This window comes from Eriocheir sinensis, chromosome 30 (genome assembly GCF_024679095.1).
Source record: "Eriocheir sinensis breed Jianghai 21 chromosome 30, ASM2467909v1, whole genome shotgun sequence".
Classification (NCBI taxonomy): domain Eukaryota; kingdom Metazoa; phylum Arthropoda; class Malacostraca; order Decapoda; family Varunidae; genus Eriocheir; species Eriocheir sinensis.
Genome location: NC_066538.1, coordinates 16418047 through 16435018, shown reverse-complemented (window position 1 = coordinate 16435018; position 16972 = coordinate 16418047). Strand labels below are relative to the sequence as shown.

Genomic DNA, 16972 nt, shown 5'->3' with positions numbered 1-16972 from the left:
TATGAGATCAAACACCATCTGGATATATGGCTTTGTTACGCTTATTACTCCATACTCATCTGTAAAATAAAACTATAACCTAAATGGAAATGGAGACACCGTAATTGGTAAGACTGATGATGATAAGAGTGAAGTAACTATTTAATAACTATGGTACCTCTATTAACTAAAGGAAGGTAGGAAAAAGGCAGAACACATACATCAAATACAATACAAATTCTGGCATAATTAAACGACAATCAGAAAAAACATTGAACACTTCCACCACCAACAACAAAACTAAATCAAACAAAACATTCTCTCTTTTAATTATAGGAAGATGGGAAAAGGGAGAACACATACTTGAAATACAATACAAAATCTGGCATAAACAAACGACAATCAGAAAAAAACATTGAACACTTCCACCACCACACACAAAACTAAATCAAACAAAACATTCTCTCTTTTAATTATAGGAAGGTAGGAAAAGGGGGAACACATACTTGAAATACAATACAAAATCTGGCATAAACAAACGAAAATCAGAAAAAAACATTGAACACTTCCACCACCAACAACAAAACTAGAACAAATCAAACAAAACATTCTCTCTTTATTATATAGGAAGGTGAAAAAAACACATATACACTTGAAATCCAATAAAAAATGCATAAAACAACAAACGAAAAAAAACAAAAACATTGAAACACCACCAATCAAACAAAACATTCTCTCTTTAATTATAGGAAGAGATGGGAAAACACACACATACATATACAATACAAAATTCAATCATAAATAAACAAACGACAAAAAACAAAACTAAATCAAACAAAACATTCTTTTTTTTAATTATAGGAAGGTAGAAAAAGGAAGACAATACTTGAAATAATAACAAAATCTGGGCATAAACAAAAAAAAATCAAAAACTAAATCAAACAAAACATTCTCTCTTTTAATTATAGGAAGATGGGAAAAGGGAGAACACATACCTGAAATCCAATGCAAACTCTGGCGTAATCAAATGACAATCAAAAAAACATTCAACACTATCAACAACAACAACAAAACTAAGTAAAACAAAACACTCACCAGCATTTCCCATCCCTCAGGTCATCAAGTCCGAGCGTCCAGACGGTGTACTGCTAACCTTCGGGGGCCAGACTGCACTCAACTGTGGGGTGGAGCTGGAGCGTGCTGGGGTGTGGTCCAAGTACGGGGTGCGGGTGCTGGGAACTCCCGTGGCCTCCATCGTGCAGAGCGAGGACCGGAAGATGTTTGCCGAGGTGGTGGCATCTGTGGGGGAGCGCGTGGCCCCTTCAGCTGCTGTGTACTCTGTGGAGGAGGTGAGGCTGGGTGTGGAGTGGGCAAGTCATGTCAAAAGTGGGCAGTTCATGGTTGGAGTGGGTTATTCATGATGATGGTTATGTCTGTAGGGCAGTTATATTACATGCTCTTTATTAATCTCAGTGTCTGGTAATAGTGTCGGCGATGGTGATATTTTTTATGAAAACTACGTGTGAAAAATTAATGGTAGTTCATACTCATTATATCAAGCAGTTTTTTCATAAGAGAGAAATGAATACTAAGAGGATAAGGAAAAAAAAAAATAGTAGAGGGAATGAAGGAAAATGAAGAGAAAAAGAAGCAGGAGGAGGAGCAGGGAAGAAGGAAAGGAGGAGGAGAAGTAATTTAAATAAAAGAGAAAGCATCATTAGCACTGAGACAGCTTTAGTCCTCATCAGTGTATACAAATGTCACTAATGATATATATGAATTCCAGTCCCAGCTAAACACCATGTCCCTTGTGTCTGCTCCCCCACCCAGGCACACGAGGCTGCCGAGAGGATTGGCTACCCGGTGCTGGCCAGGGCTGCCTACGCGCTGGGCGGCCTCGGCTCAGGGTTCGCCGACAACCCTCAGGAACTGGCAAAGCTGGCGACCTCCGCCTTCGCTCACTCCCCGCAACTCATCATTGGTACATTGTGGAGGGTTTGAGAGGAGAGTGTATGGAGGGTTAAGGAGAGGATTGATATGATTAAAAAAAGAGTATTGGAAGGAAACGAAAGAAGGGTATTGCTGCTGATTGTTAATAGAAGAAAGGAAGGTGATGGGAGAGTATGTGGAAAGTTCAGGAAAGATAGGATTGTTAAAAATGTAATGGAAGGAAAGGAAAGGGCACATTGTTCTTGCTGATTGATATGTGAGTGATGGGTCGGAAAAGGGTCCTCCACTATTTTTGCCTAGAACAGCCATCTCAATGATCATATGTTCCTCCATGTAGAAATAGTCTTTAAAATTTATAATAAGAAACCAAGGGAGAGTTGTGTATACTTGAGGGTATATTTAGTTGAGCTGATATTGCATGCCCAGTTCAAGTAATTGGCATGCATTTTAAACTGAGCATTTATTTATTTATTTATTTTCATGTATTTGAGTTGTTTTTCCTTCTTTTATTGTTGTTGTCAGCTAATTGTAAGTTCAGGTGTGCTAATTTATCTGGAAACATAATAATTCCTGTTCTTGTTCTTTTTCTCTCTTCTCAGACAAGTCACTGAAGGGGTGGAAGGAAGTGGAATATGAAGTGGTTCGAGATGCATATGACAACTGCATCACGGTGAGTTGCTGATACTATTCTGTACTACTATTGCTGCTAGCTTCAAAAGTACCGCAGCTTCTATTACCATCATTACAATCACCAGCACACATTCTTGCACGCCTAAGAAACACCATCACCTCCACTGTATCCCTCACCAGCACACAACGTCACTTTACACACGGCATATCAATCATTTTGTGTGCGTGTGAGCGAGTCAGTCTAGCGTGAGCTCTGCCTCTTAACCCGGTAGCACCAGGGATCATGTTTCTTAATGGTCCCCCTAAGCGAGAAAAATGAGAAAAAATCACCCCTCACACAAACCATTTTATAATATATATCAAAGCATTTGTGATCAGATTATGTATCATCTATTTTGGGGGGTTTAAATCATGGCACAAATTTGGCTCGTTGCTGCTACACGGTAAAGCCACAAATTTGGCCCGTCGCTGCTACCGGGTTAATGAATTTAGACCTAGTAACATTTTTTCATATAACTTATCATAACTTCATATAACTTACTACTGTTCGTCACATCGCGTCATGTATTCACCTAATTTTAGCTAACTTCATCATATATCCCAGTGTTCCCCGTCCCTCTGTTTATTAGAAGTATGCTCCACCAGCAAGATTCAGCATAGGTTCCAATTTCACCTCCACTTGGTCCACCTCCACTTCGTCACATCCTGCCATGTATTCACCTAATCTTAGCTAACTTGATCATATATCCCAGTGTTCTCCATCCCTCTGTTTAATGTAAGTATACTCCAGCAAGACTCAGCATAGGTTCAAATTTCATCTCCCTCGCTTTCTTCTCTGTTAGCCCTGACTACGGTTCCTGGATTGACATTTATTGTAACTGTCCATATATCAGTTTTGACCTGCCCAAGCCTACCTATCCTAACCAAGCCTTGCCTCACCCTCTCAGGTCAACTACAAACTCATCCACCAGATATTGCTAAAAACAATACTGCCTAAATTGGTTTGGTCATCCAACTCCATAAGGGAAAATAAGGATGTTAAGCAAGAAGAGAATTGGTTTGGTCATTATGGTCACTAAATGCCTAGTATGACCTCCCCAAGTCTACCTATCCTAACCAAGCCTTGTCTCACCCTTCCAGGTCTGCAACATGGAGAACATCGACCCTCTGGGCATTCACACCGGGGAGAGCCTGGTGGTGGCGCCCTCCCAGACCCTCAGCAACAGGGAGTACCAGGTCCTGCGCTCCACTGCCCTCTCCGTGGTGCGGCGGCTGGGCGTGGTGGGCGAGTGCAACATTCAGTACGCCCTCAACCCGAGCTCAGAGGAATATTATATCATTGAGGTGAGGACGAGGGAAACACTTCAAACACTTTATTATGCTTATTTTGTAAGTTGTAACACTGGAAAATTTTGTATTAACCCGTCTGCTGTGATTGGAACAAATTTTGCCTTCACCGGTAGCCTGGTAACATACGTATACTCCCAGGTCTTTCTCTGCCTCTGTGGTGGATAGTGGAGTGTTTCCCATGTGGTATTGATATGCTGGATATCCCCTCCCAAGGTTCAGGACTTTACATTCAAACAGACTCTATCAAAATATATCAAACTCCTTCATATATTTCACCCACCTGTCCCTCAAAATTCTCTTACAATCTTTCTACCACACTGATACTGAACACTAAACTAAAAGAATATATTAACGTAACACCCCCAACACCATTCTCCAGGTCAACGCCAGGCTGTCGAGGTCATCAGCCCTAGCGTCCAAGGCCACTGGGTACCCGCTGGCCTATGTTGCGGCCAAGCTGGCGTTGGGTCGGGCACTCCCTGACCTCACCAACTCTGTCACCGCCTCAACCACCGCCTGCTTTGAGCCATCCCTCGACTACTGCGTGGTGAAGGTGCCACGCTGGGACCTGTCGAAGTTCAACCGCGTGTCAACCAAGGTGAGCGGAACGGACAGGAAGGAGGTGAAGGGAGGGAGGTGGACTGCCAAAGGGATGGAGGGAGATAAGGAAGGGACATTAGCGTTTAAGAGGTAGGGAGGGAGGGTTGAAAGGGTTGCTGTGTAAGAAAATGAAAAGGAAGAGGCAGAGGGTCGAATGGATAAGGAGGGACTTGAGGTGAGGACTTGAGGAGGAGGAAGAGGACAAGAAGAGAGAAGGAATATTAGGGGAAGGAGAAGGAAAGTAGGCAAAGAAAAGGGAATAAGGAAAAAGAAGAAACATTAGGGAAAGGACAAGGAAGGGAAAGTAATGAAAACAAGAAATTAGGAAAGAGGAAGAAAGGAGGAAGAGAGAGAGAGAGAAGGGAAAGCAATGAAAACAAGAAATTAGGAAAGAGGAAGAAAGGAGGAAGAGAGAGAGAAGGGAAAGCAATGAAAACAAGAAATTAGGAAAGAGAAAGAAAGAGGAGGAAGAGAGAGAGAGAAGGGAAGGTTAGGAAAACAAGAAATTAGGAAAGAGGAAGAAAGGAGGAAGAGAGAGAGAGAAAGGAAGGTAAGGAAAACAAGAAAGGAGGAAGAGGGAGAGAAGATTAAATATTTACCGTACGTTTGTGTTTGCTTATAAAGTGCGTCGCTGCCCCCACAGATCGGCAGCTCCATGAAGAGTGTGGGCGAGGTGATGGGCATTGGGCGCAGCTTTGAGGAGGCACTGCAGAAGGCCCTGAGGATGGTGGACGAGGCGCTGGCGGGCCTTGACCCCTACGTGAGCGAGCCGGACGAGCAGGTACGGAGCGAGTGGAGACGTTTTATCTGTTTTGTCTAGTTGTTGTAAAAAAATAAAAATAATAAATAAATAAATTGAACCCTTTTTTTATAGAAGTAGTGATTAGCACAAGGGCAACAGAAAAGGCGTAAAATAAAAAGCCCGCTAATTGCTGCTCCCACATGCAGTCAAGGGGTTAAGCATTATACTCAGAAAGACCTCAAGACAATATACTCACATCACTTATTAATCCACTCCATTTCTCCACGCCCACAACCTTTTTCCCTTCCGTCTTCAGGAGCTTCAGCAACCCACGGACAAGCGCATCCTGGTGCTGGCGGCGGCCTTAAGGAAGGGCTGGGACGTGGACAAGCTCTACAACCTCACCAGGATAGACAAGTGGTTCCTCTACAAGATGAAGGTGAGACATGAAGCTTGACCTCTCTTGACCTCTGTTGATGGTGGAAAGTGCTGTGTCTGATGTTATGTCTCTTTGTTTTGTCTGTGTCTGTGTTCCTGTCTGTCTCTGGGTTATGTCTGGCTGCCTGTCTTTTTTCTTTCTCTGTGTTCTCTGTAATGTCTGTAAAAAGTTCTGTGTCTGTTCTGTCTGTGTTTATCTCTTTTTTTTTTTTTTTTTTTTTTTCTGGTGTCTTTTTTTTTCTTCCTCTCTGTTCTGTCTATCTGTTATGTCTGTAAAAAGTTCTGTCTGTTCTGTCTTTGTTGTGTCTGTTTTTCTGTCTGTCTGTGGGTTGTGTCTTTGGTTGTGTGTCTTTTTTTCTTTCTTGCTGTTCTGTCTGTAAAAAGTTCTGTCTGTTCTGTCTTTGTTGTGTCTGTTTTCCTGTCTGTCTCTGGGTTATGTCTCTGGTTGTGTCTTTTTTTCTTTCTCTCTGTTCTGTCTATCTCTGTTATGTCTGTAAAAAGTTCTGTCTGTTCTGTCTTTGTTGTGTCTGTTTTCCTGTCTGTCTCTGGGTTGTGTCTGGTTGTCTCTTTTTTTTCTTTCTGTTCTGTCTATCTCTGTTATGTCTGTAAAAAGTTCTGTCTGTTCTGTCTTTGTTGTGTCTGTTTTCCTGTCTGTCTCTGGGTTATGTCTGTGGTTGTCTGTCTTTTTTTCTTCCTCTCTGTTCTGTCTATCTCTGTTATGTCTGTAAAAAGTTCTGTCTGTTCTGTCTTTGTTGTGTCTGTTTTCCTGTCTGTCTCTGGGTTGTGTCTCTGGTTGTGTCTCTTTTTTTCTATCTCTGTTATGTCTGTAAAAAGCTTTGTCTGTTTTGTCTGTGTCTTTTTCTGTCTGTCTCTGTGTTATGTCTCTGGTTGTGTCTTTTTTTTCTTTCTCTCTGTTCTGTCTATCTCTGTTATGTCTGTAAAAAGCTTTGTCTGTTTTGTCTGTGTCTGTTTTCCTGTCTGTCTCTGGGTTGTGTCTTTGGTTGTGTCTTTTTTTCTTCCTCTCTGTTCTGTCTATCTCTGTTATGTCTGTAAAAAGTTGTCTGTTCTCTCTTTGTTGTGTCTGTTTTCCTGTCTGTCTCTGGGTTGTGTCTGTGGTTGTGTCTTTTTTTTCTTTCTCTCTGTTCTGTCTATCTCTGTTATGTCTGTAAAAAGCTTTGTCTGTTTTGTCTGTGTCTGTTTTCCTGTCTGTCTCTGGGTTATGTCTGTGGTTGTGTCTTTTTTTCTTTCTCTCTGTTCTGTCTATCTCTGTTATGTCTGTAAAAAGCTTTGTCTGTTTTGTCTGTGTCTGTTTTCCTGTCTGCCTCTGGGTTATGTCTGTGGTTGTCTGTCTTTTTTCCTTATCTTTCTCTCCTAATTCCCTTACTATTCCTCCTCTTATTATCCTCCTCTCCTTCTCCTTTCCCCTGGGTACCACATGACCCTGCAGTTATGGCGCCAAGACCAAATACCCCAATAATCATCAAATCCTTTTCCTGTCTTTTGACGTCACTGAGGGTCGTATTATAAAACATTCCGTCGCCCAAGAACACATATTTGACAAGGCTTTCGTAGGAGTTGTGGGCATTTCCAGTAGTTTTATGACCCTGGTGGTAGTTTGACCCTTCTTCTGTACCGTGAACCTAAAGAAGCACTCCTTAGAACCCGACTGACCCCTTCTTTGACCTAAAAACATTTCATCGCCCAAGAACACATATTTGACAAGGCTTTCGTAGGAGTTGTGGGCATTTCCAGGAGTAGTTTTATGACCCTGGTGGTAGTTTGACCCTTCTTCTGTACCGTGAACCTAAAGAAGCACTCATTAGAACCAGACTGACCTCCTCTTTGACCTTTAGAAACAGCTGATGTGAGAACTGAGAGTGTCTTACAATACATGCTTAAGAACCCTCACACACTCTTCCCACTCTCCCCACAGAACATCACCAACATGTATGAGCGTCTGGAGAGCTTGGCGGAGGAGGAGGAGCTGCCTGAGGACGTGCTGAGAGCGGCCAAACAACTCGGCTTCTCGGACAAACAGATCGGAGGGGCGGCTCAGGGGACGGAGCTGGCTGTGCGGGCCTTGAGGGAGAAACATGGTGAGGCTGCTTGTCGTGTTTTGGTTATGGTTGGTTGTCGGTTATGAGTGGGGGTTGATGATGATGAGGAGGAGGAGGAGGGCAAAGAAGAAAATGGTGTCTGGGAATAGGAAAGCAGAAGAAAAAGAGGAGAGAAAGAAGAATTTTTAGGAGAAGGAAAGAAGGCAAAGAAAAAGAGGAGGAGGAGGACATAGAAGAAAAAGGTGTCTGGGGAAAGGAAAGCAGAAGAAAAAGAGGAAATAAGAGAAAAAGAGGAGAGGAAATGTTAAGTGAATTTGAGGGAAGAGAAAATATCGAAATGAAGAAATAATTAAGAAAGAAGGAAGAGGAGAGAAAGGAAGAATTTTTAGGGGAAGAAGAAGGAAAGGAGGCAAAGAAAAGGAGTAGGGGAAGAAAAAGAGATGAAGAAATGTTAAGGAATTTTGAGGGAAGAGAAAATATCGAAATTAAGAAATAGTTAAGAAAGAGGGAAGAGGAGAGAAGGAAGATTTTTTAGGGAAAGGAGAAGAAAAGAAGGCAAGGAAAAGGAGCATGGAAAGGAAAAGAGAGGAAGAAATGTTAAGGAAATTTGAGGGAAGAAAAAATATTGAAATTAAGAAATAGTTAAGAAAGAGGGAAGAGGAGAGAAGGAAGATTTTCTAGAAGGAGAAGGAAAGAAGGCAAAGAAAAGAAGTAGGGAAAGAAAACAAGGTCGCCTCTTAAATCACACATCCCATTAATCCATGTCCCTTCCGCCCCCACAGGAATCTTGCCGTTCGTGAAGCAGGTGGACACGGTATCGGCAGAGTGGCCCGCCGCGACCAACTACCTCTACCTGACCTACTGCGCCTCCTCCCACGACCTGACCTTCCCCGCCGGCGCCACCATGGTCCTGGGGTCGGGTGTGTACCGCATCGGGTCGTCGGTGGAGTTCGATTGGTGCGCGGTGCAGTGCATTCGAACGCTGCGCAAGATGGGTCACCGCACTATCATGGTCAACTACAACCCAGAGACCGTCTCCACCGACTACGACATGTGCGACCGACTCTACTTCGACGAGATCTCCTTTGAGGTGCGGAGTGGTGGTGGTTTGTATAGGAGGGGGTCGAGGGAGGGAGGGGGATTAGAATGTGTTATTGTGGGATGGATGGGAGAGGGAAGTCAGATGTATGTGTGGGGGGGGAGAAAGGAGTCAGATATGAGAGAGAGAGAGAGAGAGAGAGAGAGAGAGAGAGAGAGAGAGAGAGAGAGCAGGTATTTATTATTTCTTTGTGTAGTTTTCCTCAAGTCAAACCCTGTCTTTCTTTTTCTCTTGCTCTTTCTCTATCTCTCATTTGAAGAAGAAAGTAAGAAAGAAAAGTAAAGGAAAGGAACGTCAGAAAAGTTCATCATTCCTTCCATCTTCTTGTGAGCAGCGAGTAGCAGGCTTTTTTTTATTATTGTTTACTTTTTTTGTGCCCTTGAACTGTCTCCTTTGTTGTAAAAATAAAAATAAAAATAAAAAATCTCCGTCAGGTCGTAATGGACATCTACAACCTGGAGAACCCCCTCGGCATCATCCTCAGCATGGGGGGACAGCTGCCCAACAACATCGCACTGGACCTGCACCACCAGAAGGCCCACATCCTCGGCACCTCACCCGAGTCCATCGACGGCGCCGAGAACAGATTCAAGTTCTCGCGCATGCTGGACAGGATCGGCATCTCCCAGCCACAGTAAGAATCAGACTTTGCATCACCTTGTATGTCTCTGGACTGAGGTAGTTTTTGTGTCCTTAGTTAACCTGTCCGCTGCGATTGGCACGGATTTCACCTTCACTGGTAGCCTGGTAACGTAGGTCAGTGTTATAAGATACTTTCGCTTCTCACATCATCTGTTTCTAAAGGCCAAGGAGGGGGGCAGTCAGGTTCTAATGAGTGTTTCTTCAGCTTCACGGTACAGAAGAAGGGTCAAGCTACCACCAGGGTCATAAAACTAGTCCTGGAAATGCCCACAACTCCTTCGAAAGCCTTGTCAAATATGTGTTCGTGGGCGGCGAAATGTCTTATAATGCGACCCTATGTGTCCTTAGGTAATTCAGGCTTTGGAATATCGCCTTTGACAGTACTGAACCAACACTGGGAACAGTTGAAAAAAGTTGTTCTGACGGTAGTTTGTCTATATACCTTCACTCACTTATCCAGTTTTTTCTTCTGTTCCTCTGATATTACCCAATTTTTCCTCTATTCCTCTGTTATTATCCAGTTTTTTCTTCTGTTCCTCTGATATTACCCAATTTTTCCTGTATTCCTGTTATTATCCAGTTTTTTCTTCTGTTCCTCTGATATTACCCAATTTTTCCTCTATTCCTCTGTTATTACCCAGTTTTTTTCTGTCATTATTAGATAAGTTCAGTGGTGGACATATCTAACAGCTCTACAAAAACTCCTCAGGTCTCCCCACATAGTAAATCACATTTATTTTTTCCCCTTTTATGGTTGCTTATTGATGATGCACTGATGAACATATGTAGTGCGGCAACGGCCTGATGAGCGAGCCTCCCATAACCCGTTCAGCAAATGGGTTATCTCTTTGGCCGACTCGGTAAGGAGTGGCTCTCCCGTCTCGCTGGTCATGGGTTCAATCCCAGGCAGCCGGGAAATACCCTCTCCTTGTTGTGATTAATTTCTCGTGTGTTTCGATGCACGCAGACGACATGTGGGACCGAGAGAGTAATAGAAAAACAGAGTAGAAAATCTCTTCATTAAACATATCCAACAATTCTTGAAACACATCCTACAATACCTCAGGCAACTCCTCAGACCTTCCCATCACACAACCAATCCCTCACACTTCCACACATCTACAGGTGGAAGGAGCTCACCAACCTCAAGTCCGCCCAGGCCTTCTGCGAGGAGGTGGGCTTCCCCTGCCTGGTGCGCCCCTCCTACGTGCTCTCGGGGGCCGCCATGAACGTCGCACACTCCCACCAGGACCTGGAGACGTACCTAAACCAGGCTGCCGCTGTGTCCAAGGAGCACCCGGTTGTCATCTCCAAGTTCATTCTCGAGGCAAAGGTTAGTGTGTTTAGCGGACTTAGGTGTGTGTATGTATATTATTTATTTATTTATTTATTTATTTATTTTCTTTTTTTGACATGAGATAGATTAGTCGGTCAGTCTCCCTATTTATTCCTTTCCTCTGTCATATATTGAAGGTTGATTAGTCACTCCATCAGGTAGTAAGTCAGGCTATCAGATAATCAGTCAGTCCATCAGTTAGTAAGTCAGGCTATCAGTTAATCAGTCAGTCCATCAGTTAGTAAGTCATTCCATCAGTTAATCAGTCACTCCATCAGTTTCCCTCCAGTCAGTCTGTCAAGTCACATTATCCCTTTCCTCTAACACATGTTGAAGGTAAGGTACATCAGTCAGTCTGTCAGCCAGTCAGTCAGTTGCCCTTTAGTCAGTCAGTCAACCAGTCAGCTTCTTCCCATCCCCTTCAACTTTTACGAGGTATTCAAGAGAGGCCATTCAGTCAGTCAGTCAGTCAGTCATCTTTCCAATCCTTTCAACTCTTACCATATTTTAAAGATAGGCCATTCAGTCAGTCATCTTTCCAATCCTTTCAACTCTTACCATATTTTAAAGACAGGCCATTCAGTCAGTCAGTCAGTCAGTCAGTCAGTCAGTCAGTCATCTTCCCAATCCTTTCAACTCTTACCATATTTTAAAGATAGGCCATTCAGTCATTCAGTCAGCCAGTCAGTCATCTTTCCAATTCTTCAACTCTTACCATATTTTAAAGATAGGCCATTCAGTCAGTCAGTCAGTCAATCATCCATCATTTCACCTCTTTCAGCTTTTAAAAGATGTCAGTCAGTCACCCAGTCAGTCAGTCAGCTTCTATCCCATCCCTTTCAGCATATATCAGATGTTACAGTTAAGCCAGTCATTCAATTCATCATTCCAAAGATAGGCCATTCAGTCAGTCAGTCAGTCGCCACCTCTTTCAGCTTTTACCAGACGTCATAGATAGGCCAGGCAGTCAATCAGCCAGCCGGTCAACTTCTTCTCACCCCTTTCAACTTATCCTGGATGTTACAGTTAAGCCAGCCATACAATTCATCATTCCATCCATCAGTCAACCAACTCATCTTCCTCCGTTCTGCAGGAGATTGACGTGGACGCAGTGGCAGCGGACGGGGCGCTGGTGTGCATGGCTGTGAGCGAGCATGTAGAGAACGCTGGTGTGCACTCGGGAGACGCCACCCTCGTCACCCCGCCCCAGGACCTCAACTCGGAGACCCTCGCCAAGATCACCTCCATCGTTGCCGCCATCGCCCGGGCCTTAGAAGTCAATGGGCCCTTTAACATGCAGCTGATTGCCAAGGTTAGTGGGATTTACCTGGTTTGTCTTCTTCATTTAATGCCCTTATTTTTCATTATTCGGTTGGACTGGTCGATGAAGATGTTGCCGTCATTTTATCTCGGTTCAGAGTGAAGATGAAATGATTTATAGTTAATGGTTTGTTTTAATTTTATGCCATCTTTAAGTGTCCTTGTATCACCAACCTATTTATTCCCTCGTATTTTGCCATTTTTGTTGTTTTCATATAGTTATTTTATGCCATCTTTAAGTGTCCCTGTATCACCACCCTGCTTATTTCCTTGTATTTTGCCATTTTTGTTGTTTTCGTTTATTTTCTCTCTTCCCAGTTGTTTTCTGTTTTTGGTATTTCTTTCATTCCTCTTTTTGTTACCCTATCACAAACCTACCTCTGACCTACCTTACTCTAATCTGTTCACTCTATCTTAAGTCTCCTATCATCCACAACCCATCCCTAACCTACCCTACCCTACCCTACCCTACCCTACCCTACCCTATCCTTCCCTTTCCTTCCCTTTCCTTTCCTTTCCTTTCCTTTCCCTTCCCTTCCCTTTCCTTCCCTCCCTTTCCCACCTTACTCTATCCTACCCTACCCCAACCTGACCTAACCCAACCCAACCCAACCCAATCCAATCAAACCTAACCTAACCTAACCCAACCCAAACCTATCCTAACCTAATCCAGCTCAACCCAAACCAAACCAAACCAAACCTAATGTAATCTAACCTAACCAGTCAACCTTAACCTAACCTAACCTAACCCATGTAACTTAACCTAACTCATTTACCTTCCCACCCTCCCCCACAGGACAACCACCTCAAGGTAATCGAGACCAACCTGAGGGTGTCGCGGTCCTTCCCCTTCGTGAGCAAGACGCTGGACTTTGATTTCGTTGCCTGTGCCACGCGGGTCACAGTGGGGGAGGAGGTGCTGCCCACGAACGTGCTGCGCGGCTGTGGGCGGGTTGGGGTCAAGGTGCCTCAGTTCAGCTTCTCCAGACTGGCAGGTGAGTGTGTATTCTTGTGTTTGTGTATGTTAGATAGGACTGATGTTTCTTGACGGTGAGGGAGGATGTGTTGCCCACCTGACCAACCCTTCCCTTCCTTTTCCTTTAATTTCCTTTCCTTTCCTTTCCTTTTCCTTTCCTTTCCTTTCCTTTCCTTTCCTTTCCTTTTCCTTTCCTTTCCTTTCCTTTCCTTTCCTTTCCTTTCCTTTCCTTTCCTTTCCTTTCCTTTCCTTTTCCTTTCCTTTCCTTTCCTTTCCTTTCCTAACCTACCCTACCCCACCCCAACCTAACGTAACCTAACCCAACATAACCCTGGCAACACCGGCCTAACAGTGTAACCTAACCTACCCTAACCTACCTTAACTTAATCTAACCTACCCTTACTTTTCCTTCCCTTCCCTTCCCTTCCCTTCCCTTCCTTTCTCTTCCCTACCCTACCCCAACCTAACTTAACCTATCCTATCCTTCCCTTCCCTTCCCTTCCCTTCCCTTCCCTTCCCTTCCCTTCCCTACCCTAACCTACCCTAACCTAACGTAACCTAACCTAACCTAACCCAACCCAACCCAATCAAATCACCCAATCAAACCTTGCACAAGAATTGGTCTCATATAGAAATTGCAGTCTGAAATATTTTTACCAACACGAACGCCGACTCCATAACATCACATTCGCTACCATTATGTCCATCTTTTTCCCTCACTATCATCACCCTCACCCTCATCCTCTTCCCCCACACCCCAGGGGCAGACGTGATGCTCGGCGTGGAGATGGCGTCGACGGGGGAGGTGGCGTGCTTTGGGGAGAACCGTTATGAGGCATACCTTAAGTCCATGATCTCAACTGGTTTCGTCATCCCCCAGCGCTCCATCCTGCTGTCCATCGGGAGCTATAAGGTAGTGAGATTGACCTGTTAATGTTTTCTTTTACTTTTCATTTTTCCCACCTTTCCTCCTCCCCTTTTTTTATTTTTCTTATTTCTTCTTTCTCTGCCTTTCTCCATTTTTATTATATTTTCTTGACCTGTTTTTATGTTTTTTTCTGCTTATTCTCATCTTTTCTCCTTCCCTTTTTATTCTGTATTCCTTTCCTTCTTGCCTTTCTTCTTTTCCTTTATTTCTTCTTTTTATTATATTTTCTTGACCTCTGTTTTGTTTTTCTCTGCTTATTCCTGCCTTTCCTCCTCTCTTTCTTGTCTATTCCTTTCTTCTTTGTCTTTCTTCTTTTCTTCTTTTCCTTTATTTCTTCTTTTTATTATATTTTCTTGACCTGTTTTTTTGTTTTGTTCTTTCTGCTTATTCCTGCCTTTCCTCCTCTCTCTCTCTTGTCTGTTCCTTTCTTCTTTGTCTTTCTTCTTTTCTTCTTTTTCTTTATTTCTTCTTTTTATTATATTTTCTTGACCTCTTTGTTTTTTTTTATCTGCTTATTCCTGCCTTTCCTCCTCTCTCTCTTGTCTATTCCTTTCTTCTTTGTCTTTCTTCTTTTCTTCTTTTCCTTTATTTCTTCTTTTTATTATATTTTCTTGACCTCTTTGTTTTTTTGTTTTCTCTGCTTATTCCTGCTTTTCCTCCTCTCTCTCTTGTCTATTCCTTTCTTCTTTGTCTTTCTTCTTTTCTTCTTTTTCTTTATTTCTTCTTTTTATTATATTTTCTTGACCTCTTTGTTTTTTTGTTTTCTCTGATTATTCCTGCTTTTCCTCCTCTCTCTTGTCTATTCCTTTCTTCTTTGTCTTTCTTCTTTTCTTCTTTTTCTTTATTTCTTCTTTTTATTATATTTTCTTGACCTCTTTGTTTTTTTGTTTTCTCTGCTTATTCCTGCTTTTCCTCCTCTCTCTCTTGTCTATTCCTTTCTTCTTTGTCTTTCTTCTTTTCTTCTTTTTCTTTATTTCTTCTTTTTATTATATTTTCTTGACCTGTTTGTTTTGTTTTTCTCTGCTTATTCCTGCCTTTCCTCCTCTCTCTCTCTTGTCTGTTCCTTTCTTCTTTGTCTTCTTTTCTTCTTTTTCTTCATTTCTTCTTTTTATTATATTTTCTTGACCGGTTTTTTTTTTTTTTTTTTTTTTTTTTCTCTGCTTATTCCTGCCTTTCCTCCTCTCTCTCTTGTCTGTTCCTTTCTTCTTTGTCTTCTTTTCTTCTTTTTCTTCATTTCTTCTTTTTATTATATTTTCTTGACCTGTTTTTTTTGTTTTTCTCTGCTTATTCCTGCCTTTCCTCCTCTCTTTCTTGTCTATTCCTTTCTTCTTTGTCTTTCTTCTTTTTCTTTATTTCTTCTTTTTATTATATTTTCTTGACCTCTTTGTTTTGTTTTTCTCTGTTTATTCCTGCCTTTCCTCCTCTCTTTCTTGTCTATTCCTTTCTTCTTTGTCTTTCTTCTTTTCTTCTCATTCTTCTTCTCTTTATTTATTTATTTTATTACATTTTCTTGACCTGTTTTTATGTTTTTGTTTTCTCTTTTTCCTCCCACTTTTCCTCCTTTTCTTCATCTGCATTCCTCTCTTTCTTGCTGTTCTTCTTTTCTTCTCATTCTTCTTCTCTTTATTTCTTCTTCCTTCCTGCAATTTTTATATATTTTCTTTCTTGCCTTTCTTTTCTTTTTCTTTCTTTATTTATTTATTTTTCTTCCTGCATTTTTGGTATATTTTCTTTCTTCCTTTTCCTCATTTTTCTTTTCTTTCTTTCCTCACATTTCCCCTTTCCTACTTTTCATCTCTTTTCCTTCTTCTGTCTTGCTCTTTTTCCTTCCTGTTTCTTTGTCTTTATTTTCCTTTTCTTTCTCACCTTTCCTTTGTTTTAATTTTAACCTGTACTGTATTTTAATGTTAACCAGTACTGTGTCTTTTCCACCATGCTAGGTAACAAGATACTCATGCTTATCTTAACAAACCTAATAATCCCTTCTTTTCCCTTTCCTTTCCTTTCCCTTCCCATTCCTTCCCTTCCCTTCCCATCCCTTCCCTTCCCTTTCCTTCCCTTCCCTTCCATTCCCTTCCCTTCCCTTCCCTCCCCTTCCCTTCCCATTCTTTTCCTTTCCATTCCTTTCCTTCCCTTCCCTTCCCTTTCCTTTCCTTTCCTTTCCTTTCCCTTCCCTTCCCTTCCATTCCCTTCCCTTCCTTACCCCAACCTAACATAACCCGACCCAACCCAACCCAACCCAACCCAACACAGTCAAATCACATTAAATTTTTCATAACACTTGTAACCCGACAGATGGTAAAGACACAGTATAGGGTAACACGGTCTTCCTGGCAATAATCATTCACAAAGGAGGTTAGTTAGTTTGAGTATCGGGACATCTCATTCTCCTCCTGAAATTGACCTCTCTTTCTGCCACTCCTCTTAACTCTTTTTTATAGGAGCAATGATTTACGAGCTTTTTTTTCACTAGTTTTCTTTTTTTTTTTTGCCCTTGAGCTGCTTCCCATACTGTAAAAAAATAGATAAATAAAAATAAATAAATAAATTGTCTGCCCGAGCAGTAATGTGTGTGTATTTACCTAGTTGTAGTTTTATAGGGCCTGGGCTTACTCTCATGTGGTCCCATCTCCATATCTGTATTTGTCCAGCTTTTCCTTAAAGTTATGCACACTCTTCGCCGATGCTACATCCTCACTTAGTCTGTTCCGAACCTCAATGTTTCTTTGTGGGAATCTATATTTTTTATGTCTCAAGCATCTTCCTTTTCTCAATTTTTGTGTGTATTTCAGCACAAGAATGAGTTGCTGCCAGCCGTGAGGACATTGGCACAGATGGGTTACAAGCTCTATGCATCGCTCGGCACGGCTGACTTCTACTCCACACACGGCATACAGGTCAGTGCTTCTCTTAACCCCTCCGCTG

At 42.3% G+C, this 16972-nt stretch overlaps 1 protein-coding gene across 7 annotated transcripts in view; it reads left to right on the top strand.

Annotated features, from left to right (window-relative positions):
* Nucleotides 1-16972, top strand: part of LOC127005653 (CAD protein-like) — a 167150-nt gene that overhangs the window by 59875 nt on the left and 90303 nt on the right. For all 7 annotated transcript variants that reach the window (XM_050874733.1, XM_050874735.1, XM_050874737.1 and 4 more), the window contains exons 12-26: nt 1095-1328; nt 1810-1960; nt 2529-2599; nt 3700-3903; nt 4289-4507; nt 5153-5290; nt 5568-5690; nt 7623-7785; nt 8529-8836; nt 9280-9479; nt 10613-10820; nt 11917-12135; nt 12940-13138; nt 13881-14032; nt 16840-16944. In XM_050874733.1, coding sequence (XP_050730690.1) covers nt 1095-1328; nt 1810-1960; nt 2529-2599; nt 3700-3903; nt 4289-4507; nt 5153-5290; nt 5568-5690; nt 7623-7785; nt 8529-8836; nt 9280-9479; nt 10613-10820; nt 11917-12135; nt 12940-13138; nt 13881-14032; nt 16840-16944 — 2694 coding nt within the window. The remainder of the gene's footprint in view (nt 1-1094; nt 1329-1809; nt 1961-2528; nt 2600-3699; nt 3904-4288; nt 4508-5152; nt 5291-5567; nt 5691-7622; nt 7786-8528; nt 8837-9279; nt 9480-10612; nt 10821-11916; nt 12136-12939; nt 13139-13880; nt 14033-16839; nt 16945-16972) is intronic.